The sequence below is a fragment of the Procambarus clarkii genome, chromosome 29 (genome assembly GCF_040958095.1).
Source record: "Procambarus clarkii isolate CNS0578487 chromosome 29, FALCON_Pclarkii_2.0, whole genome shotgun sequence".
In the NCBI taxonomy this organism is placed as follows: domain Eukaryota; kingdom Metazoa; phylum Arthropoda; class Malacostraca; order Decapoda; family Cambaridae; genus Procambarus; species Procambarus clarkii.
In genome coordinates, this window is record NC_091178.1 from 17,584,612 (window position 1) to 17,611,107 (window position 26,496).

A 26,496-nucleotide genomic window follows, 5' to 3' on the forward strand; every position below is an offset into this window, starting at 1 on the left:
AGATGTAAATATGATAGAGCTCGAGAAGCTCAGGAATATGTACACCAGTAGATTGACAGTTTAGTGGCAGTACCAAAGAGCCAGAGCTCAATCCCTGCAAGCACCACTTGGTGAATACAGGTCACAGCCTGAATGGTCAGATATTCATGGAAAGTGCTTGTCGAGTTCTATTTTGAACACTGAGATGTCAGTCAGTTGACATGTTTTTCCCCCTGCACGTGTAGGGGAAAAGTGTTGAAACGTCTTGGGCCTTTGATGTTGATAGTTCTCTTTCAGCGTGCCTATTACACGTCTGCTTTTCAGTGTGGGCTGTCTTGCACATCCTGTTATGCCTTCTCATCTTATGTGGAATTATTTCTGTGTGCAGATTTGGAACCAGTCCTTCTATTATTTTTCCAAGTGTAAATTATTATATATCTCCTGCCTTTGCTCTAGGGAATCCATATAAAAAATTTATAGGTGATCTAAATTATTTAAATGTTTTCATTAGTGGATTCTAGAGGTTAAAGGTCTTTGCATGCCCTTCAGGTTAGCAATTTCTCCAAATTTGAATGGGGTTGTTAGTGTGCTACAATATTCCACTAGAGAGCACTAATATCTTAACATTTTCGTTCCTAAGGGATGGAGATGACGTCCACAAATAACTCTGCGGATGTTCCTTAGGGACGTAGGTGACGTCCAAAATTAAAATATTCGTTAAAATTGAAGTTTTTAGCCAATCTTTATGAGACTGGTTTTAAAATGTGCGCCAGTGTCTTTCCATTCTATTGCAAACCGAGATGAAAATTGAGTTAAACTTGAAAAGGGTAAATACATTTGTGAGCAGGTGTTGCGGGTGTGCCAATGGGTGCTCTCTCACGGGTAACGCTTCACCGACTTTTGGCTTTGCTGCGGGAGGGAGGCGCTGGGCTTTTGGACCTTGTATGCATATATTCCTGTAGGGAATTCTACTGCGAACAAATTGATAACAAAATAAAAGACGAAGCACGAGAATTGGGGTGACAAAAGTGAAAAGAGTATACACGTTTTATTGCTCTTGCGCACTCACGGGTAACGCTCGGCTGATTTCTGGGTTTGGTGCGGGTGGCACGCCGGACTTTTGGACCTTATATGCATATACAGTGGCACATGGGCTTACGAATTTAATCTGTTCCCAGAGACGGCTCGGAAGCCAAATATTCGTAAACTGAAGCGAATTTCCCCATAAGAAATAATGTAAATTGAATTAATCTGCTCCAGACTCCCCCCATAATTATCTTAGAGGTAAATTTTATACCTAATTCACCCAAATCTTCAGTACTAAAGTATGTACAAGTTATTACTTACCTTTATTGATGACTGTTGTTAGCGTATGGAAGATCGTGAGGAGGGGGGGGGGGAGAGGAGTCCCCCTTCCATTATAACATCAGGCACTGATGACGTTTCCGGGGTGCTCTCTCGCCTACATTTTGCAGGCATACCACTAGGAATTGGTTGTGGCTAATTGCTTGCTTGTCTTGTTAAGAATCTAACAACATTTGTTTTTCTTCCCTACATTTTAACATTTGTCTGTAGTTAGACATCACATTGTCATTAATAAGGTCAATGCAACGGTCTGCTAAAGCTTTATCTGGGAGAGTCTTTTCAGGAAAACTGCAGTTCTTCCCATGCTGCACACATTTCCTTAATTAGTGAGGAAGAGACATCCTCTACTGCCTCCTGCCCTGAAAATTTGTTGTACTGCCTAGCAAGTTCAACAACCCGTGTACCATTTTCATGTTTACAAATGATCTCTCTTTTTTTTTTTTTTTTTCCTCTATGGTTATTCTCGCATGTGTTTTCTTGGCTTGAACCTTATTACTGGCTTTCTTGGGACCCATGGTGAGATATATAATAACTTTTATATTCAAATACCCAAAAAATCTTTACAGAGAATTCAGGCGCTATTGTCACTAGGCGGGAGGCACTGGTAAACTGAGACGCGATTGCCGTGCCACCATGCACTAGGTCGGCCATAAACGTATCGACAAACTTTGTTTCCCGAGGCAAAGCTTGTAACCCAATTTGGATTTTCCGAAGAAATTGGGCTCATAACACGAAATGTTCGTAAATAGGGGAATTTGTAAGCTGAGGTGTCGCTGTACTCCTGTAGGGAATTCTATTGTGAACATTTTGATACCAAAGTGAGCAATGTACAATGAAAATTGGGATGATAAAACTGAAGAGAGTACAGTATACACATTTCAGTGTTGCCGCGCTCTCATGGGTCACACCCGGGCCACCTTTGGGTAGTTTGACACGCACACGCCCAGAACGCGAAAGTGTTCAAAGTATCATTGTTGGCATGGCATCTTTTGTTTGGAAGGTTCTTGTTATACACCTGTTATTATTCTAACAGTTCGGACAGCAACATTGTTGTGTTCTTTAAAGTGAGGTCTTCTGACATGATTACTCCTAGATCCTTTACATTGCTTTTTCTTTCAGTAGTGTATTTTAAATGTGGTTTGTGCTTTGATATTTACATTTTTTTTACATAGCACAGTAATTAGAACTTGACCTCATTAAAAATTATATTCCCAAAGTGCCCCAAAGCATATCATCAATGGTGGATACTAGACTGCCCAACATAATAACTGTCTTTAGAAATTTGTGTAAGGAATCATTCTGAACCTTGTATACCACAAATGTCACACCAATTCTGGAGTATGCAGCTTTAGTCTGGAGTCCAAATCTAGTTAAGCACAAGACAGTTAGTATGCCACCAGACTAGTCCCAGAGTCGAGAGGTATGAGTTACGAGGAAAGGCTGCTGGAATTAAACCTCGCATCACTGGAAGACAGAAGAGTTATGGTAGACATGATCACGTACAAAATTCTCGGAGGAATTAACAGGGTGGACAAAGACAAAATATTTAGCATGGGGTGAAACATATTCGAAGTTCTAGATGAGCATGAGCAGTAGACCTGTGCAGCCAATCTCAAATCAGAATAAGCCAAGACTTTGCAGAACAATGCTGGGAAGAATAACTACATAATGCAGATTTAAACCAATGCTTCGAGAAAATAGGCACTGTAGCACTAGAAATATGTAGAAAGCATATATTGTACCACTAAGAAATTATACTAGGGGTGGAATAATGTCGCACACTAACAGCTCCATTCAGAACTGGAGAAATTGCTGACCTAGAGTGTGTGCATAGATCCTTTATCGCTAGAATCTACTCTTTATAAGTCATCTTGATTATTGAGACTGATTAAAGTTCTAAATCTGTATTCTTTAGAGTGCAGGCAAGAGAGATAAATAATAATCTACATGTAGAAGATATTATACGGACTGGTTCCAAATTTGAACACAGAAATAACATCACCTGAGACCAGTAGTCATGGCAGGATGTGCAATATTTGGAAAGCATTGGTGCAATAGGTACTCTGAGAGAGAACTCCGACATCAAAGGCCAAAGACTTTTCAACACTCCCACTACATAAGGGGCATAACTGGGCGGCCTCTCGCAGTGTTCAAGAAGGAACTCTACAAACACCTCTGAAGAATACCTGATCAACCTGGCTGCGATTCATGTCAGGCTGCTAGCAGCCACGTCCAATAGCCGGGTTGACCAGACAACCAACTGGGAGGCTTGGTCGGAGACTGGGTTGCGGGGGCCATTGATCCCAGTTAGCTACACAAGGTAGAAAGCCCTCCCCGGAGCAGATGCTGAGCGGGATGTTTTATCTGAAACCTAATGGGAGTAGATTACAATCGACTCAAACTGAAGCTAGCCATTTTTAAAGTTGCTGACCAATTACAAGCTGTCAACAGCCTTACCAGCCTGTGGATACCATGTATAAACATGCAGCCCATCCTCCAAACAAAGACTCCATGCACCTGCCAAACCCCCCGTTTATGAATTAAAACGGTTTCTTCATGACTCGCAACTGCTGACGTTCGAACACTTCCGGAACAAGTGCTCCACTGACAAATTTTGTTCGAACCACAGTGCTTTAAATACTTCTCCCACATATTACAAATAATTGCCAACAGACCCTAAACTTCTAACCTAACTTAACCTATGCCTACATATGCATAATATGCTAATATATTATAATATTAATTTATATTTGAGAAAATTAGTTTTTAATGAACAGCATGTTAAAATTTATGAATGTGTCTGTGGGGTCGTCTGCTGGATGGAATGGACTTTAGTCAAGGATGGGGTTGAAACATAAGGTTTGAATGGAGATTTTAATGTAGCTCGGGGTGTAATGGGTGGTAGTGTGTGTGACAGTCTGGGACTTGATAGGATCCGGCAGTCTTATCAACTTGTGAAGCCCATGGTCTTAAGGTAAAGTGTGGTGTCTGATGATGTTTTCATGTGTAAATTACTTACCATTGGCCAACAGGCCTAACATAGGAATAAGAGTCAGTATTACCAGCTTACACTCGGCTGTAAATAGAAACAGTATTTCAAATAATAGTAAATAATAATTCATTATTGAGGACAGGCAGCCAGGGCATATATAGAGATTCTCCCAAGGTTGAATTACTAACCCACCCCCCAAGGATGCAACCCACAACAAGTATACTAACTCCTAATACCTATTTGCTGCTGGATGAACAAGTCCATTAGGTGCACAATCATTTCTGTCCTTGAGGTTATCTTGAGATGATTTTGGGGCTTTAGTGTCCCCGCGGCCCGGTCCTCGACCAGGCCTACACCCCCAGGAAGCGGCCCATGACAGCTGGCTAACACCCAGGTACCTATTTTACTGCTAGGTAACAGGGGCATAGGGTGAAAGAAACTCTGCCCGTTGTTTCTCGCCAGCGCCCAGGATCGAACCCGGGACCACAGGATCACAAGTCCAGTGTGCTGTCCTCTCGGCCGACTGGTCCTGCCCAGGATTTGAACCTGGAATTCTTAATTGCGAGTCAAGAACAAATCCGACTGCTGCCAGGACATCCGACTAACTGTGATTTTATAAGGAAATACAGTAGAGTATATCACAATTGTATGCAAGAGAGTTAGTGTTACAAATCGATTGTTACAATGGTGTTCGGAGTAGGGGGTGTGTGTGGGGGGATGTTGTTAGGAGTAGGATGAAGGGGGTGTGATGGTGTGGGGAGTGTGGAATGTGTGGATGCGTTGGGAGCGGGTAGATGTTGGGAGTCTTTATGGGAGTAATGTTTCTGGTAAGAAAGCAATGTTAAGAGTGGCTCTAAAGTTCTCAGTGACCCACAAACTCACATGATTTTAGCAAGACCAGATTGTGTTTACCCTGTTAGTGGGATGGGGTCCATGGGTTAGTGATGGAAGAAGTGTGAAGAGGTGTTTACTCATTTGATAATTACAAATGGCCAACTCCTAAAACAGTATACACATATATTTTAATTGATTTATTCATGAAAATAGCTTTTCTCACTCTTGAAAAATGGCTAACTTTGAAAAGCAGGATGACTTTTGTCTTTCGAGATAAATAATATGCTTTTTTTATGTCCCTTAATTTTTGGTTTTGAGAATTTTTAGTGGTTCAGGAATGCATCCTCCATATATAGCACTGCACCTTTGGGAAATCTCATTCGTCATTCTAAACAATTGCTACATGAACATGTTTTCAGAATGTAACCTGTTCATAGTTGGAGGACTGCCTGTATATTCTTCAAGCTCCTATCCAGTGAGAGCAGGTGGGTAGGTCTACTTCAGAATTTACATGGGGTCAGGCCCTGAAGTAAAACCCAAATAGGGACATTAGGTGCTGAGGCTGCTCACCAATAAACAAATGCCAAAGCCATTCATAGAGGCTAAGGCAGCTAGGAAGAGTGTAACTTTGCCATTGTAAATATGTACATATAGAACCATTGGCCCACCCTCAAGCAAAGATGACCCTGATCACCCCCAACCTCAAAGCTTCTCAGAGGAGTCATAGACCCATGCACTATTTTGGATGAGGCACCTTTCCCTAGAGGACGATATCCAGGAATGTTCTCTCAAATCCAGCTGGGGAGGCAGCCTTAGGGCAGAGGCAACACAAAAGGGCACTTATGATGGTAATCCTTAACACATGCAGCTTGAGGTGAAATGTTGCCCAGAGTGTACTCTGGCTAACAGGCAAGTAAACACGTGTGTAAGTAATAATACTAATAGAAGGCAATTGGGGCCCTGCAGGACAAAGTCAAACATTACCCAATACTTCACTGAATATTAGCAGGGACTTGAAGAGCCAGGTGACAGATTGAACAGTACACTATGTAGCACTATGTGAATGATGCGTTTCACCACCTGAGCTACCAGCTCCCAGTAGTAGGGTGATGGGTGATGCTTGGGGCTAGCCTCACCAAAACTTGCATAGGGAATGGTCTGGGGGACAGGATGAATTTAGAGTAGGGCTAAGTGAAATGCTTAAAAAAATATTTCCACATATAAATACACATTTTCATGCAGTCTTTCATCGAATTGTGTGAAATAGTGAATTACAGTATGGCATGTACTTTGTGGGATATTACCCTTGTTATAACAAAATTAGGTTAATGAATAAATAAATAAAATACAAAAGGGACAGTTTAGCTGTTGTGGATGATTTCAAGACTGGCCTGTCTTGTGCTAAGCTTTTAGAAAGGCGATAAAGGGTTAGTTGCATGGACAGATGTTTGCTGCTTTCGCTAGTCTGGAATGTAATCCCACATTAGCAATGTTTAATAAAAATGGTAATAAATATGAGTGCAGCAATTAAGTACTGGCTCTTTTATTATGAACATGGCCTAGTGTATTTATGATCTGGAAGGGGCCAGGTGCTCTTTTTAGTATTTTTTTTTCTTAATCAACTTGGTATATACGTACTCCACCTTTGTCTAAATGTTCAACATCGTAACAAAAACATAATATGAAAATAATTTTTTTTCATTTTCAACAAATTTCAGACTACAAATTTATACCGATTTCTTTTCTTTTCAGTATGTTATCAGAATATATGATGTTCATATTCTCTATAGTAAAAACTATTATTGTTTAATTTGCTGTTTAAAAGTTTGAAATTCAATAAACCCTTCCAATTACATACCAAATATTGGCAATTAGAAATTAAACTCCAAAAGTTGTTTATTGGAAAAATGTGCTATTTGCACATTGGAAAAATGTGCTAAAAAAGAGATATTTTAGATTGAAGGATGTTTTAAATAATATGTGGAAATGATGGGAATCAATTGGTAATTTACAAACATAATTGATATTGAAGTTATCAACAATAATTTTGGTTCTACTTTGTGAATTTTCTTGTAACTTACACATATTGCAAGGCATTTGTATTCGAATATGTAATAGTTCTAGGTCAGTACCTCTTGGATCAAAATGGTAACAATTATTTAAAATAAAAGGAAAGTGAATTCCACATAATTACCTATGAATAAATACATATACTGTATACATAAATTATGTATACTATTAATTATAAAAAATTAAATATCAATTATTAATATTAATAATTATATTAATATTAAAAAATATTAATTATAAAATTGGCATTTACTTCAATACTGGTGCTTTACTCACTTTACTGGCACTGTTGCATCACATATTAGCACCCGTGTTATGATAGCACAATTTATTTGCATATTGTGTATAATATTTGGGAGCTGGGATTTGCAAAACAAATATTAGGAACTTTATTGATGTCAGGGCCAGATACTACCTCTTTCTCAGCTGTAAATGGCTGGCTTGTATTCACTCTTACTGCTCGCTCACTCTGTTGTTTTTTGTATGTCATCATGAAAATGGCAGCAGTAAAACACCAGAGGAACGGTGGGAACAGCGCAAGATGCGATGAAGTGACTTGATACTGCACCACAGCTCCACCCTGTATGAATGATGATTCTCGTCTGGTGGTTCCCTCACACACCCTCCTCCTGGCTCAGGCCACAACATAGTTGCCAATGACCAAAAGAACAATTTTTATCAAGTTTTCTGATTTTTTTCCGCAAAATCCGATTGTTAAACTCCAGACGCTATGAGATTTTTACAAAAAATTTCTAGATTTTTTCAACTTTTGGTCAAAATATATCCAATTTAAAAACACCCGGCCCCATAAGATAAATTTAGCTTAAGTATTTATATAAATTTTGACATACAAATTCAAATACAGTGGAATCTCGACTTACGAATGCCCATACTTACAATTTTTTTGAATTACGACCCAAATTTCATCAGAAAATTCGACTCGACTTAAGACCTTTGCCTCGACTTGCAACTTTGTTGATACACGTATGGGTCAACCGAGTGTGTGGCGCGCTTCAGTTTACCAGTGTTTCTCGCTTAGTAACGATTGCGCTTGAATTCTTTGCCAAGAATTTCATTGTTTTTGTATTTTTATTTGTTTTTAAACATTAAAGTAATTATTATATATCATGCAATGGGTCCTAAGAAAGTCAGTAATAAAGTTCAACCTAAGAAAATAGTTGCGAGTAGAGGATGTCTCTTCCTCGTTAAGAAAATGTGTGAAATATGGGAAGAACTGCAAAGTTTTGTTGATAAAGCCCGCCCAGATAAAGCTGTAGCAGGCTGTTGCTTTGACCTTTTGAATAACCAAGTGATGTCTCACTACAGGCAAGTGTTAAAATGTAGAGAAAAACAAGTGTTTTAGACAGATTCTTAGTAAGACATGCAAGCAGTGACTCAAAACCAGGTCCTAGTGGTATGCCTGCAAAATGTAGGTGTATGTGTACCCCAGAAAAGCCATCACTTCCTGATGTTATAATGGAAGGGGACTCCCCTTCCAAAAAGTAGCACCTCTCCTCCCATCCCATCCCCCCCTCTCCTCCCATCCCATCCCCTCCCCCCCCCCCCTCTCCTCCCATCCCCCCCTCTCCTCCCTTCCCCCCCTCTCCTCCCTTCCCCCCCCTCTCCTCCCATCCCCCCCTCTCCTCCCATCCCCCCCTCTCCTCCCATTCCCCCCCTCTCCTCCCATCCCCCCCTCTCCTCCCATTCCCCCCCTCTCCTCCCTTCCCCCCCCCTCTCCTCCCTTCCCCCTCTCCTCCCTCCCCCCCCCCCTCCTTCCATTCTCCCCCCCCCCCTCCTCACTGTCTTCCATACACCAACAAAAGGCATCAATATAGGTAAGCTATAACTTGTGCATACAGTACTACAGTACAAACTATGTGTGTATTTTGAAGTTAATATTTTTGGGAGTGTGGAACGGATTAATTCAACTTACATTTTTTCTTATGGAAAAATTCGTTTCGAGTTAGGAATTTTCAAGTTATAACCTGTCTCTGGGAATGGATTAAATTCGTAAATGGAGGTACCACTGTACAGTATTTAAATTACTGACTGGCTTACCAGTGAGTGGTAACCCCAAAACCACAAAAACAAGATAGGCTGACTTTGAAGCAACCACACGAGCGTCAAGCTGAACACAACAAACGGGCAAATGAACCCAAAGTAGCCACTGCTTGTGGAGCCTCATCACTACAAAAGTAAATTCAAAACATAGCACATAGACTGGAATTAAAATAGACCAGTGAACCCATATGTCACAGGCTGAGGAGTACAGGATGATACGCATACAACGCTTAATACATTGAGACAGGAAACTGGCCATTAGTTTTTAGCAAAACCTACTGGTAATCCTCAAACTCGCAGCCAGCGAGTGCAAATTCGGAGAGTCATATAATGAGCAGTACCAAAGACCCATGGGAATTAACAGGACCTGTCATACCAAGTATGACACCCAAGGTACGAGGGACACTCAGCAGCAGAGTTGACACTGAATGCAGCCTCAATAAATGCTCTGAAAGGTGTCAGTAGCTTACAATATGGACAAGCACATGAACCCAGTGTATCCTGCAATAGACTCTTAAGTGCCCTCAACCACAGGGTCATGCATAGAAGTCAATGAGCTGTTGCACTACCCTGGGCAAGGCTGTTGACACAACAGTCTAGCCTCTCGGGTGAACTCATGAACTTGCCAGAGAAGTCACTGTCAGAGCAGGGGCAATGCTAAAAAAAGAGGGCTTAGGAAAGGGCTGCCCTAAACCCATGCTGCATACAGTGAATAGAACAAATCCCTGCTTCAAGTGAGGCTTGACTCGTATGCTCATGCAGTAAATACTGTACTAAAGTGAGAGGGAAAGACACTCAAGCCAATGGGCTCTTTGAGCAGTGTTCAAAAGAATGGCCTTCACTTATCTTGAAAAGGAGCAAAACTCACTACAGCCAGCAACTCTGGGCTGTCTGAATTCATAGACATCAGTAACAGGATAAGCAAAAATGGTGCGGAGCTTGAGTGCTCCTGGAGTGCTGCCTGTTAGTGGCCAATCATAACTAGGGGAGGTTAAGGTACTTTCTGAGTGAATCGTTTGCAGAGTTGTTTGGCTGTTTCAGTACTTAAGTTTACTTGAACCTTTACAGTTATCTGCAATGATTTGCATATTTCCTGGATGTATTCCTGGTGAAGGTGATCATAACAATCCCCCTTACTCCCTGTGTCTGTGAACGGGGATTCGGGTGCTAGCTCTAGTCCCTGGTAGGCCATACTGGACTCCTACGGCTAATGTGACTCAGTAGAGAGAAGCACCTCGGCAAGATGGGAGTCGGCCGGCCGAGCGGACAGCACGCGGGACTTGTGATCCTGTGGTCCTGGGTTCGATCCCAGGCGCCGGCGAGAAACAATGGGCAGAGTTTCTTTCACCCTATGCCCCTGTTACCTAGCAGTAAAATAGGTACCTGGGTGTTAGTCAGCTGTCACTGGCTGCTTCCTGGGGGTGGAGGCCTGGTCGAGGACCGGGCCGCGGGGACACTAAAAAGCCCCGAAATCATCTCAAGATAACCTCAAGAAGATAGCTTCAGGGAGCCACCAGGGCTCTACCAGAAAGAGGCATTTCATTACATTCAATGCTGGTAGTTTTCCCCCATTTTCGAAGTTGATCTCTGATTCCCAGCTCCCTATGTCTTGTCAAGTAAACCAGGTTCTGGATTTTGCTCCAGTAGGCTGAGTGGATCTCTGAGGCTAAAAAACTACGGGTTCACCATAGCCTGTATTACTTGGAACTTTTGTTCCAGGTAGCGAATCTTTAACAACAACAACAACTCTGAGGCCTGGTGTTTTTAAACTAAGGCTTGGTGGATCCAAAGTTAGTTTGAGAAGCACCAGGAGCCCATGTGAAAAGCATGTTTTCATTGTATTCATTATTTTTACATCACTTGTCACCATCTTCTGGTACTTATATCATTACACAAGATAGTAAAGTCCCAATTATTGGAAACCAAATTATATACCAATCTTAATTAAAAGGAAAATCCAAATGTCCCTTGAATAGTCTTGATGTAATTCAAAGGAAAACCTACTTCTCAGTTCACCTGGCCTAACATCTTAACACTTTGGCGTACCCCGCGCGCCACCCCTCAACTGTGCGATATGGGACCCAGGGTGTCACGGGAGCGCGCGTAAATTCTGAAAAGTGTATACTCTCTTCAACTTTGTCACCTTAATTCTCGTCCTACGAGATTAAATTTGGTATCATTGTGTTCGCAATAGAATTCTCTACAGCACTAAATGCATGTAAACTCCAAAAGCCCGGCTAATTACCCGCAGCAAACAGAAAAAGTGCGAACGAGTTACCCAGGAGCGCGCAAACTCGATAAAATGTTTTCACTATTTTCACTCTGGTCACCTCAATTTTTGTCCTAGGTCTTTCATTTTGGTCTCAATGGGTTCGCAATAGAATTCTCTAGAGGAACATTAGCATATAAAATAAAAAACCTGGTCACGCTCCAAGCGCAGACGAGTTGAAGACGGGCCACGCGTTAGCCGCGAGTGAGGGCTCAGACGCCTTCCAGCTACACTCCCAATTCCCGCCCTTTTCAAGCCTTTCTTTCGCAATTTTCTTCCTGGAAGAGCCTTGTTCATGATCACTATCCATCGTGGAGTAAATGTAGATAGTTTCTAAAGCCGCAGTAAGAAATATAGCCACGGAAAATAGCCAAAATGTTCACACGTCTGAGATGCGAGGGGAGGCGACATTGGTCACAACAGTGGAGCGAAAACAATGGGCCCACGGTGTGTGCCAAGCCGCCTGAGGGCCACGAGGCTCAACAAAGAAAATGGGAAGACATTGGCGCGCATTTTAAAACCAGTCCCAAAATAATCGGATAAAAACCTGATTTTTGGCGATTATTTAAAGTGGATGACGCAATGCTGCGTCGTCCCCGGAATTACAGACAGTAAACGGATGACGCAATGCTGCGTCATGCCCGGGCGAAAGTGTTAAAAGTCACCAGCCTCCGGCCAGGAAATTGCTTCTCTTTCTCTGATCTGTCAGTACTTTCTTGGTTCCTGCTCTCAAGATCTTGCTAATTAGGTACATATCTACATGTATGGTCTCAGAATACTCACGCTGTAGCAACAACTCTTAGTAACTGCCTTTTGCCAACCCAAGAGTTGAGCACTTAGCCATTTAATTGTTTCAATTCCATAGCCATCTTGTGAAATGGACTAATATAACACCTTATGTTCTACTTGATTTCTTGATCTCTCTTCTGTCAAGAACCATTTGTAGACCATTTCCCTAATCTCTAGCTAATATTTTCTTCATGGGCAATTTTTGCTTTTGCATAAATCTTAAAAAATATATGAACTTGCTTGATACCTGCTTGATGGGGTTATGGGAGTAGTTCTACTCCCCCAAGCCCGGCCTTACGCCAGGCTTGACTTGTGAGAGTTTGGTCCACCAGGCTATTGCTTGGAGTGGCCCACAGGCCCTCATACCCACCACAGCCCGGTTAGTCCGACACGTTTTTTTTGGAAAACAGTCTAGTTTTCTCTTGAAGATGTCCACGGTTGTTCTGGCTTTTCAAAATTTTCAAGAGATTTTCAAAATTGTATTGCAATACTATATGAACTAGCCATCCAGCCATGGAATTGTTGGCAAAAAATTAATTAACGAAATGTTTTCAGCTCCATGGTCACGACAAGGAACTCCAGATTGGGATGAGGGAGATGCATCTCTACCCCCTAGAACACGACGTTACAATGATGAACGACGTCGTGTGGCAGATGAAGAAGAAACGGTGCTAGATGCTGCTGAAACTGGTAGTGTTGGCAGTCTTGATCGAGGTCAGTGTCATAAAACTGCTTTTTGCTTTGTGATTAATATTTTTTTAAATTTTAATGAATAAAATGCTTCAGATTTAATTATACATAAAATTGTAGGTATCATGATTCAAATTTGATCAAATTTTGATCTTGTCTAACATAGTGACAGTTACACTCCCAATAAGATTTCAACCTAGGTCAACGGAGCAGACGTTATTGTTAAACACGAGGCAAAATCTTACTGAATTGACCATACAAGTCATAAACACTCGTACTCTGCATAAGTTGAACAGAAAGAAGCAATGCTTAGTGGGCCAGCCAGAGACTTAGGGCCTGTGCAGGAATATCCCTGACAAAAAAAATGTTCTTTTGCACCTTGGTGCAAAATTCTTATCTCGAGCTATAAAATATCATCAATTTTTCTTTTGTGACACATCCAGGCTCTTTGTTAAAGAACAGTCCTTTTCTCAGTATTTCTGTATTCATTAATCAATGGGCAATCAAAAACATAATGGGTGAGGGCTAGATCTTAACATGCCACATAGTTTATACTCTGTTTCATTATTGTTAACACCTTTTCCATATTCCCAGTAATATTTGTACCCAAGCATGAGCCAAATGTGTACAAAGTCACTCCAAGCATTTTTCCTTTTACCATAAGTGAAATTGGTGTTTTGACTGGCATACATTTAGTGTTGCATGCCAGAGAGTCTGGCCTCACTCCCACCCACCTGACCCCCCCTTCACCCTCATCGTCCTACCACTTTAATCCACCTATCCCCCCTCTTCATCCACGTATCCCTCCCTCATCCACCTATCCCCCCCTCATCCACACCCACCTGCCTTCCCTCACACCCACCTGCCCACCTCACCCATACCAATGTGCTCGCATCAATCATTCCCATCTGCTGGCCTCGCCCCCCCCCCCCCCCCAAACATTAACCTGGCCACTTAACCCATACAAGAGTGCTCACATCACTCACTCATATCCACCGGCCTACACCACCTACATTCTCTTATAATATGTCCATATTTTAATTTAAATATTTAGGGGGCAGAGGAATTTTCATTTTTGAAAATATTCATAGTATTGTTTGTATTGTGATATATGCCTGGCATAAAAAACAAAGATTCCTCACGTAATCACTTACAATCAAAACCTATCTAATTTTATTAGTAAAACAGTGGTAATGATAATAGATAAATCGATTTGTTAACTTCACAGAGTCGGTAACAAGTGAAGGAAAGAGGCGTAGACGTCGACATCGCAAGTTTCGTCGCCGTGGTGGAGGTAGCGAAGCTGGTGATGGCGATGGCTGGGCCACTTCAGCCGATGAAGGCTGGAGTACGTCTGCTAATGAAGGCTGGGCTGGTGATGAAAACTGGAATGCTACTGGTGAAAGCTGGGACACATTGTCAGCCTCTGGAAGGGCTTCCAAGGAACGCACCCCAGGAGTTGATCATGTTGGGCGCCGTGGTAGAGGAAGAGGTCATCCAGATGGCCCTCCAAGTAGGGATGGAACACTACCCCGTAGGCGGCCTCCACGTCACGAAGGTACTCCGGCTCGGCAGTCTCCAGGGCGCCGCCCTCCACCTCAGCCCCGTAAGCCACCACCAGCAACTGTAAATGGCAACTAGAGCATGGGGTGATTACATAGCTTAAGGGATGGCCTCCCTCCCTCCCCATCATGTGATATTTACAATTAGGTAGACTAGGCAGTTCCATGCCTATCACTCCAATTGTATTTATATTGCTGGTGAAGTAAAACAAGGTCCTTGCTGAAGTAAACCACCACTGACATTGATAATGACAAACTGGACATAAATTGTTGCCTTTCTTGTTCTATTTTTAGAAGGACATTGAAGTTGACCTCCCCATTGTGATAACATATTCAGATGAACTACACATTTGTAAAGATAGGACTACATTACATCCTACTTTATATTGAGAACCATACAGGATCTTGGCTATAAATGAAACTGAATTGATAAAAGCAGAGCAAATGAAATAAGGTATTTTGGTGGCATACTGCAATATCCATTTTTTTTTTAATAATAATAACAAAGAACATTCATTACATGTTTAAACCATTTTATTAATTGACCAAATTTACAATTTAAAATCTTGGTGAATTATACTTTGAATGCTTTTCTTGTATCTTGTAACTAACATTAAAGACTCATAGCTTGAGTTTGGAACACAGAGATATTTGCCCAAATCTATTTCTTGTTCCACTAAACTGTACTGTTACCATCTGTTGAGCAAATTTTTATATATATAAATAGTTTAATAATTACCTACTGTTTCAGAGAGTTAACAATAATGATATTTAGCGATTGAGATTATAACTAATTTGAATGATTTAAATTGAAATAGGCTTAAATAAGAACAAACTTCTTATTTTTTTTTAGAAAAAATAACGAGTTTAGTTGAATAAATTTTGTGAGATTTGTATCACAGCAAATATGACTGGGCTCTAATAGGTGTAGAATGGCTTGTATCTTTTGGCTAATTTTTGTCCTTTGTAGGCATCATTGCTTTATTTTAGTTATCATTTGTGTTTGTCTGAAGTCCATACTGCATGTGGTTACTCAATTTGAAATTAGTTTGATGATATTACAAAGCACTTTTCTTTGTCTAGTTATACCAAGTATGAAGATGGTCGCTGCTCTTGATGTGGCCAATCCCATTGATAAAGGACATAACCCAACACAATGATGACTTGTGCGGCACAGAAGCCTTTCACCAGTGGCATAATTGACCACAAGTGGTAAAGCTATAGTTATTGTTATTTATGTTAATGATTTCACTTTTTTTTTCTGCAGCAGCATTTTTTTTATTTATGATTCAAGTATGGAAGGAGTACAATGCCTGTATACATGTAAAATTTATGTATCAGTTTGGTATCAGGTAGTGGCTTTTTTTTCTTTTAACAATAACTATGGCTTTGCCTAAATTCCCTAGCTCTACAGCCAAGGCGGTTTATGATATTACCCCGTAAATGACATGCTAGCTCTTACTGTTTAATATAGAAATTCTTAACATGTATGTAAGATCATTGAATTGTGCACCAAGGTGCCATTTCTAATCTACATGTTTCTTACATACGGAGCTCAATAATATCTTCATTATTTATGCAGTGGATGCTGTGTTCTGTGATATGAACTGCTAAACATAGGCACTGTTCATGTTAACTTTGTTATTAGTGATGCAAATCTGTTCCCTACTGAACTTCAACTATCCTTCTAACGTACCTTTATCTGTGAACTGAATGTCACTAACTGTTATCAGTGGCAAAGCAAAGAACTGAGCAGATATAAATATCTCCCATGGTGTATTCAAAGAAATTATGTTTTTAATAATGCGGATGAAAGAAAATATGGATATGGTTTTAGGACCATTGCCAATACTGCATTTTTAATAGTTATCTTCTAACTACTTATTTGTCTTCAAGACCTGTTTCTAAGTATTTTCATAGGTCAGGGAACATTGAGCCTCGATATTACTTACTAATTGCCTGGATATAATGAATGCTGTTTAAATATCATAATCAAGTTTCATTACTGGCTTAAATATTTGATTGGCCTTGCATTTAATATTAGAAGAATGGTAGCTAAGAAAGCAGCAGAACATTTCAAAAGTTTATACATGATACATAAGGAAATTTAACTAAATATTCTTTGACCAGTTCTAGTTAGACAGGTCTTTGAAGAATACAAGTGTCTTTGTGGTAAATGTAAAGATGTTTACATATTTTTTGCACTCTTTATGACTTTTGATAGTGAAGGAGACTGATTATGCAAATTTCTTCAAGAATGAAGAAATTCAGTAGAAAACATATCAGTAGAACGTTTAAGGCATTCACTGCTGAGCAAATTTGTGTGGTACTTTTACTTGGGTAACTGAGACACTCAATATTTGATAGTTAAGCCTCAAGAACAAAGCCTCATGCTGTGCTTTGTCAGCACAATACTTAAAAAATCTTGAAGTGCACTCCTGGTGTCAAGTTGGCATATTGTTATGATGATTAATATGCCACAAAGGTTATCATGTCCCTAATGCTACAAAAAAAAAAAAAATTAAACAAGTGTATCACTTGCGGCAAGGCAGTTCCAGGTATTTGATCAAGGAATATTTGCTGTAATATTATCCTTCATGATAAAACTGCAAATGGGAACATTGCTTTATATGATGGGACCTGCAAACGTGCTATTAATTTCTCAAAAATAATAGGCACGTTCTCTGAGATAGCATTCAAAATAATATATCTTAAGATGATCATTCTTTTGAGATATTTGTCATTTATGAATACTTTACACCTACAAAAGCATACATCATGTGAGCAATAAGAGTATGCTGTTGAGGAAAGTGTCAATGAGAGGAGGTGCGTGTGATGCTAGTGGTGACTCGACAGCTCTCCACGTGGCTTGTTTTAGCTACACCTTCTTTGTATTTGCTGCCTTGGAAATGAAAAATTATAGCAGTGAAAAGTACTTGTTTTATTAATCCCAAAACTAACATTCATAGTGTTGTACAATCATACTGGGAATCTTACACAATTTGCTTTATTCACCCCTCCCTTTCCAGCCCATTGCCATTGTGATGGGGCTAAGTGGAATGAGTGTTATGCTCCATGGGACAGCATGTCCTCTGACCTTTTGAAGCCTTATGCTCCTGCTGCTGTCTTCAATAATTTTGCTGGATGCTTTTTCATCTTCCTTATGTTTCATTTTTCCTCCCCACCCCTTCTCCTTTCTGATTGTTCCTTCCTGCCAACTTTTTGCCATTCTTGAATATTTTTCCAATGTCTTCTTCTGTTTTGATGCCGGGTGTTTGGGGAGGCGTGCACACACGCCCATAAAACTGTGGTACCTGATGTTGTCAAGGAGGGGAGGCTTTTATTGTCAAACACTGCCTTCATTGCTGAGCTCGATCTCAATGGACTAATGGTTGTAAAGGTGACGATTGCAGGGTGTATATTCCACTAGATATACAACATCTTGAGATATCTTGAGGTTATCTAGAGATGATTTCGGGGCTTTAGTGTCCCCGCGGCCCGGTCCTAGACCAGGCCTCCACCCCCAGGAAGCAGCCCGTGACAGCTGACTAACTCCCAGGTACCTATTTACTGCTAGGTAACAGGGGCTTTCAGAGTGAAAGAAACTTTGCCCATTTGTTTCTGCCTCGTGCGGGAATCGAACCCGCGCCACAGAATTACGAGTCCTGCGCGCTATCCACCAGGCTACGAGGCCCCTTGCATATAACATGCATATAACCAGACACAATAATAATTCCAGAGAACAATAGAGCACACAGAGGTGTCTAGAGATGAAGTGGAAAAAATGCTCAATGAGCTAAGAGAACAAAGCAATTGGTGCAGATGAGTTTCACTATGGGTTCTTGGAGAATGCGCACTTGAGGTCAGCGTTCCACTTAAACTGATTTTTCAGGCATCCCTGTGTACAATCCTGAGGTGCTGGAACAAGAAACTTTTTGCCCTCTGGTCTTTTGTAGCGCTGATCAATTTGTCCCCCAATTAGTACAGGAACTTCAATGCACATTTTCCCCACGAACCGAGGGTCTTTGAGCCGATCGGAACAAAGCTGTAGCAGTGTGCCAGACCTCTATATTTATTATATTCTATTATAATTATATATATATATATATATGTCGTACCTAGTAGCCAGAACGCACTTCTCGGCCTACTATGCAAGGCCCGATTTGCCTAATAAGCCAAGTTTTCCTGAATTAATAAATTTTCTCCAATTTTTTTCTTATGGAATGATAAAGCTACCCATTTCATTATGTATGAGATAATTTTTTTTATTGAAGTTTAAAATTAACGTTGATATATGACCGAACCTAACCAACCCTACCTAACCTAACCTATCTCTATAGGTTAGGTTAGGTTAGGTAGCCGAAAAAGTTAGGTTAGGTTAGGTTAGGTAGGTTAGGTTGCCGAAAAACAATTAATTCATGAAAACTTGGCTTATTAGGCAAATCGGGCCTTGCATAGTAGGCTGAGAAGTGCGTTCTGGCTACTAGGTACGACATATATATATATATATATATATATATATATATATAATATATAATATATAATATATATCGGCTCCCCGACCGGGGAGCCGGTCGGCCGAGCTGACAGCACGCTGGACTTGTGGTCCCGGGGTCGATCCCGGGCGCCGACGAGAAACAATGGGCAGAGTTTCTTTCACCCTATGCCCCTGTTACCTATCAGTAAATAGGTACCTGGGAGTTAGTCACCTGTCACGGGCTGCTTCCTGGGGGGTGGAGGCCTGGTCAAGGACCGGGCCGCGGGGACACTAAAGCCCCGAAATCATCTCAAGATAACCTCAAGATATATATAATATATCTTATAATACATATATATAATGTATATAATCAAAAATAATAAAATAAATAGCCTGAAATAACAACATAACATGTGTGGAAGCATATATATATATATATATATAATATATAATATATATTATATATATAATAAAAAATAATAAAATAAATAGCCTGAAACAACACAACATGTGTGGAAGCATTTGAGTGTGTATATATGAATGCTACACAGTATTCAACTAGAGACTTCCATATATGCTGAAATACATGTGAAGAACCTCTCACACACTCGCGTAACAAGAAAGTTACTCCCTAATAAGAGAGAGCAAGCTTAGCTTAGCTGCCAATACCCACACATCGTGTCAGCAAGGCGGACAGCCCGCCTGCTTTCATACCTCTCACTGTATTTCCCACTTCTATACTTCCCTTCACTTGTGCCTCTCTATCCTCTTTACCCTTCCCCTCCCCCTAAAAAAAAAAAAAACTACGGCTGCCTTGAGGACCCAGGCCCTTGACCCTTCTATCTGGTCTCTCAAGCTTCAGCTCTACCTCACTACTACATTAGACTGCCATCCCATGCTACTAGACTATACTCTCAACCGTAGCGACATGAGAACTTGTGTCTTCCATGACTGTTGTGGCCTGGAGCCAGACACGTGGGGGTCAGTAAGTCACTTCCTCCGGATCTGCTGACTAAACCATCTTGCACGTGTGGTTTTGTTTCGCCGGTTTTTATCAGTTCAATATAAAAATTAACTTTGTATTTTTAAAAATCTCAAGAATACTCGCTTGCACAAAACATTCTTTGCACAGCAGGATTTGTCTTTGGAAATAGACCGAAAATTAAGAAAATAATCGATACTCTCCAAAGTCTCTTCGAAGTAGATAGGTTATAATCGCTCAGTTACTACTTACAGTTAGCAAGCTGGGGATATTTGGCTAAGATTTCTGGCAGCAGATAAATTTGAATGAAATATGTACACATTTCTTAAACATTTGTTATAAAATTGTCTCTGAATTCACGTATTTGTTCGCACTCCATCACACAATGACGGAGGGTGTGCGAATAATTTTGTTGACAGTACATTTGGTCAGGTCTACATCAGCAGATAATGAAAATTCCCAGAGATACTTGTTACCGAGTCTAAGCCGAGCAGCAGTAACATCTAGAAGTCTGCTGATTTTATTGGATGATCCATAGATGTGTGGCTCTTCTGGCATGATAATATGATGATAGATGGATATCTGGTGTCGATTTCACTTTGCCTCAGATCTACGAGATTTTGTTGAAGTTCTTGGTGTACTATTGCTCTCGGACTGCTTATTGACAATCCAAGATTATTCTCGATTTCTCCTTTAAAGGCAGATTCTTTGGCTAGCTAATCAGCTCTATCATGCATTCGGAGGCCAACATGAGATGGAATCTACATGAAATGGATTGTTACATTCATTAATAATTTTGTTGTATTTGTGTCTAGCTTCAGACACGAACATGTTACAGTTATGTCTTAAAGAATTGAAAACAGTTAAGGATGATAAAGTGTCCCTTACAATTAATATATCAAGTTTTGAGACTTGTATACATGTGCAAGAAGCAAGGCAAATAGTTCAGTCTGAAGGGTAGAGGCCCAATTGTTTATACGGACTTCCCACTCGAAATATAAGCCATAACCCATTGTCAGGACAACTGCACTTCCAGCTGCACCCGTGAGGCGGTGTAGGGAACCATCACTGTATATGATTTGAGAGAGAATGCTCTGTGGACAGAGCATCAACATGGCTTAAGGCGTTGAGCTTTACCTCAGGACGAAGCTTGGGCTGCTCTCTAATTTGCTTCTTGGGTGGAAAGTGAGGGATTAAAATTGGAAAGGGTGTAATCTCCTACGGTGCAGGAAAGCACAACCAACTCATCAGTATCAAGACTCCGAGCACAACCAACTCATCACCCAGTGTCAAGACTCCGAGCACAACCAACTTATCAGTGTCAAGACTCCAAGCACAACCAACTCATCAGTGTCAAGATTCCGAGCACAACCAACTCATCAGTGTCATGAGGAGGCAACAACCACCTTTTCTATTCGAAACCCAAAATTTATTTTAGCATTTTATGAAACATAATCTTCAGCTACTTACCAATAAGTACGATTTTCACAATTGTTAATTTATAACATATTTCAATCGATATATTCACAGAAACTATCAAATAATTTCAAACACAGACACCTTTACTCAAAACAATTACTCAAACACACGAACAAAAAAAACACGCCGTGACATTAAAATACGAGCACATAAACATATCCTCAAATCAATACATAGGGAGACAAACACGTTCTCAAATCAACACATTCCCTCAACAAACACTTGGTCAATTAACACACAAATAGACAATCCTCCTAAATCATTACATACCATCTCAATTCCCCGCTCATCTTTACAAGTCATCATTCAAGAACCATGTAAAGTCGTCTCTTTCAAACGAACGTTAAAACTTTATAAATTGCAAAGTCTGTCTTTTTTATTCGTAATATATTACTTAAGGCCATCATTTAAACTATTATAGTATCTGTTTGTTATATAATTGTCAAAATAGTTCGTCTTCTGTCTCGGTGTTTCACGTGCAATTGGACAAACGCAAACAAAGACATGACAAACACAAATCACAATCACAAAACATTTACAAACGTAATCACACAAGTGCTTAGAATTTTGTTGTATCATAAAAGAAGAAATACATTACCTGATACTGAGCGCGGTATTTTGTTTAAAGATTCTGAGATTTTAAATGCAGTTATTGTCCTCGTATATAAGTCACCGGAGGCAAACCCTCAGCAGTTTAAAGACCAACTAATGAAAATAGAACACTGCTTGGAAAACCTCACAAATCCAGCTCTGAACATCATCCTGCTTGGGGACTTCAACCTACGGCACCTGAAATGGAAGCACCTGGCTAATACAGTAATATCAGAAAGAATACCAGGAAGTAGCTTAAATGAACAGGCACATGCAAATGACCTGCTACGGATGTGCGACAGGTTTGCCTTAAACCAGCAAATAGTAGAACCAACTAGGAAGGAGAACACGCTGGACCTCATTTTCACTAATAATGATGAATTGATCAGGAACATAATGATTACAAATACCTGTTACTCAGATCACAACTTAATTGAAGTTATGACAACCATGGGGAGTAGACCTTCAAAACCAGTCCAGATTCCCGGTGGAGGAGATTTCAGCAAATTCAACTTCAATAATAAACAGATAAACTGGGAGCAAATAAACCAGGACTTCACAGAAATAAACTGGGAAGAACAGCTAGAAAATGCAAACCTGAACCAGTGTCTGGAAAAAATAAGCTCAGTAGCACTAGAAATATGTTTAAACCGCATACCTCTAAGAAAAAAGAGGAAGAGATGCAGATTGGAACGGGAACGTCGTTCCCTATATAGGCAAAGAAAACGAATCGCGGAACAACTTGAGAGTCGCACCCTATCTCAAGAACGGCGAAGAAGGTTAGGTAGAGAAATAGAAACAATTGAACGGAAGCTACAAGAATCATACAAAACCCAGGAGAGGCAAAGAGAGCAAAAGGCCATCAGTGAAATAGAAAGAAATCCGAAATATTTTTTCTCCTATGCAAAATCAAGATAAAAAACCACATCTAGTATCGGGCCCCTGCGAAAGGGAGATGGAACTTTCACCGATGACAACAAATAAATGAGCGAGCTACTGAGGACGCAGTACGACTCTGTTTTCAGCGAGCCATTAAACACACTAAAGATTGATAACCCAAATGAATTTTTCATGGATACGATACCAACATCAAATCATATATCAGACGTCACCCTATCCCCACTGGATTTTGAAGAAGCCATAAACAGTATGCCTATGCACTCTGCACCAGGCCCGGATTCTTGGAACTCCATATTCATAAAGAACTGTAAAAAACCACTATCGCAGGCCCTCCACATTCTGTGGAGACAAAGCCTAGATACTGGCGTTATTCCTGATATACTAAAAACAGCAGAAATAGCACCACTTCATAAAGGAGGAAATAAGGCAGAGGCAAAAAATTACAGACCGATAGCGCTAACATCGCACATCATAAAAATTTTTGAGAGAGTGCTAAGAAGTAAAATCACAAAATACATGGAATCACAGCAACTCCATAACCCCGGACAACATGGTTTCAGAACAGGGCGCTCTTGCCTGTCGCAGTTGCTGGACCACTATGATATGGCATTAGATGCTATGGAAGACAAACATAACGCGGATGTAATTTACACAGATTTCGCAAAAGCTTTTGATAAATGTGACCATGGTGTTATTGCACATAAAATGCGTTCAAAAGGAATTACCGGAAAAATAGGCAGATGGATCTACAATTTCCTGACCAACAGAACCCAATGTGTAATAGTCAACAAAATAAAATCCAGCCCATCAACCGTGAAGAGCTCAGTCCCCCAGGGTACTGTGCTTGCTCCAGTACTTTTTCTCATCCTCATTTCGGACATAGACAAGAACACAACCTATAGCACAGTTCCTTTGCAGATGACACTAGGATCTTCATGAGAGTAGGCAACATAGAGGACACGGCGAACCTCCAGTCAGATGTAGATCAGGTCTTTCTATGGGCTACAGAAAATAATATGGTGTTTAACGAAGATAAGTTCCAGCTCATGCGCTATGGAAAAAATGAAAATATAAAAACGGAAACCACGTACAAAACTCAGGCAAATCATAACATAGAACGAAAAGGCAATGTAAAGGATCTGGGTGTACTCATGTCGGAAGACCTTACCTTTAAAGAACACAATAAAGTAGCCGTCACAACTACAAGAAAAATGACAGGTTGGATAACAAGAACTTTTCACACTAGAGATGCTATACCGATGTTGATACTTTTCAAAACGCTTGTGCTCTCTAGAGTGGAGTACTGCTGCACAATGACAGCACCTTTCAAAGCTGGAGAAATTACTGACCTGGAGAGCATGCAGAGATCCTTTACTGCTAGAATCCACTCAGTAAAACATCTAAACTACTGGGACCGACTAAAGAGCCTAAAACTGTACTTCCTTGAGCGCAGGCGGGAGAGATACATAATAATTTACACGTGGAAAATATTAGAGGGGCTGGTCCCAAACCTGCACACAGAAATAACATCACATGAGACCAGAAGACGTGGCAGGATGTGCAGAATACCCCCGTTGAAAAACAGAGGTGCAACTAGTACTCTGAGAGAGAACTCTATCAACATCAGAGGCTCGAGACTGTTCAACACGCTTCCACTACACATAAGGGGCATAACTGGCCGACCCCTCACAGTGTTCAAGAGAGAACTGGATAAGCACCTCCAAAGGATACCTGATCAACCAGGCTGTGACTCGCACGTCAGGCTGCGAGCAGCCGCGTCCAACAGCCTGGTTGATCAGTCCGGCAACCAGGAGGCCTGGTCGACGACCGGGCCGCGGGGACGCTAAGCCCCGGAAGCACCTCAAGGTAACCTCAAGGTAACCTCAAGGTAGGCGGTACGAACCCCGCCTCCATACCTGTGTGCCGGGGGTGAGGGGGCGGCATGCAGCCCGTCCTCCAAACAAAGACCCAAAAGTGATTCCATGCACCCGCCGAACCCGCTGTTTATGAATAAAAAACGATTTACACGCGACTCACAACTGATTTCGTTCGAACACTTCCGGAACAAGTGCTTCACTGACGAATTTTGATCGAACCACAAAGCTGTAAATGCCAGCCCGTCCTCCAAACAAAGATCCAAAAGTGATTCCATGCACCCGCCAAACCCCCTGTTTATGAATGAAAAATGGTTTACACGCGACTCACAACTGATTTCGTTCGAACATATCCGGAACAAGTGCTTCACTGACGAATTTTGTTCGAATCACAACGATATAAATGCTTCACCCACGTACTACAAATACAAATAATCGCCAACAGAACCTAAACACCTAACCTAACTTAAGCTATGCCTTTATATGCACAATATGCTAATATATTATCATATTAATTTATATTTGAGAAAATTCCTGTTTTGAATGAACAGCATGTACAAATTTATGTATGCGTCTGTGGGGTCGACCGCTGGATGGAATGGACTTTAAGAGTTGAGGACGGGTTGGGCATGACATGAACCCCACACCTGTGTGTTACTGTTGAGGGGCGGCAGGAGCCCCACCCCACACCTGTGTGTTACTGTTGAGGTGCGGTAGGAGCCCCACCCCAACAAGTGTGCGACGGTGGGTCTCAGTGCTGCCTGGCCTCCCCATGCGCCCGGCCGCCTGTCTCCTGCCTCTTCCCGCCCAGCTCACTCACCTCGGGCTGCAACCTCGCACGCCACGCTACTTACCTGTCACTGTGTGCTCCTGCTGCTTATACCCTGCCCGTGCTGGTGATGCTCTATTAGCCGTGCTGGTGGTGTTCTGATAGTGCTCTGGTAGCCGTGCTGGTGGTGCTCTATTAGTCGTGCTAGCGATGCGCTGGTAGTGCTCTGTTAGCCGTGCTGGTGGTGCTCTGTTAGCCGTGATGGTGGTGCTCAGTTAGTGTGTGTCTTGGTAATTGGTGTCTTACAACTTATCTCGTGATTGTTCTTTAAAGAAATATATCGGAAAACGCATTTATTATACCAATTGTGCTGTGATAAGGATTTCGGTGGACCATAGTGTTAATACTTCCTTAAAGAGTCTATTGTAGAACGCGTCGAAAGTACATTACACTAATTAATCTTATTTACCAAAGTGGCTTTGTGGAGGGAAAGATGCAGGTGACGTGAGGCCTCAGGGTGTCCGGGGAAAGATCGTCCCCTGAGCAGGTCACCTCACTGTCTTCAACCATTTAATCAGCTTCAAATACATGGAGATAGAGCTTGTGGAGATGTATACATAAGTGGCAAATGTGACCATCAAAATATAATGGAAATTTGGAGTTTGTGTTAGCGAGAGTGTGGATGCCACTGCTCTAGCCAGGCAGAGTGGATACGTCATGACGCCCGGAGACGACGCCCGCCCCCGGCCCTGCCCTCTGGTCCAGGTGAGTGTCGGGAAGACTCCTCATGTGCACACTGCTCTTACCCAGAGT

General features: G+C 41.2%; 2 protein-coding genes across 2 annotated transcripts in view; both read left to right on the forward strand.

Moving 5' to 3' along the window:
- LOC138369810 (fragile X messenger ribonucleoprotein 1 homolog) overlaps positions 1-17,543 on the forward strand; it is a 36,615-nt gene extending 19,072 nt beyond the window's left edge. Inside the window, exons 6-7 of the mRNA XM_069333551.1 lie at positions 12,915-13,073; positions 14,278-17,543. Coding sequence (XP_069189652.1) covers positions 12,915-13,073; positions 14,278-14,690 — 572 coding nt within the window. The 3' untranslated portion in view covers positions 14,691-17,543. The remainder of the gene's footprint in view (positions 1-12,914; positions 13,074-14,277) is intronic.
- An 8,042-nt stretch (positions 17,544-25,585) lies between these two features.
- LOC138369619 (uncharacterized) overlaps positions 25,586-26,496 on the forward strand; it is a 39,707-nt gene continuing 38,796 nt past the window's right edge. The window contains exon 1 of the mRNA XM_069333043.1: positions 25,586-26,448. The gene's annotated coding sequence lies outside the window, so the exon portion shown is untranslated. The remainder of the gene's footprint in view (positions 26,449-26,496) is intronic.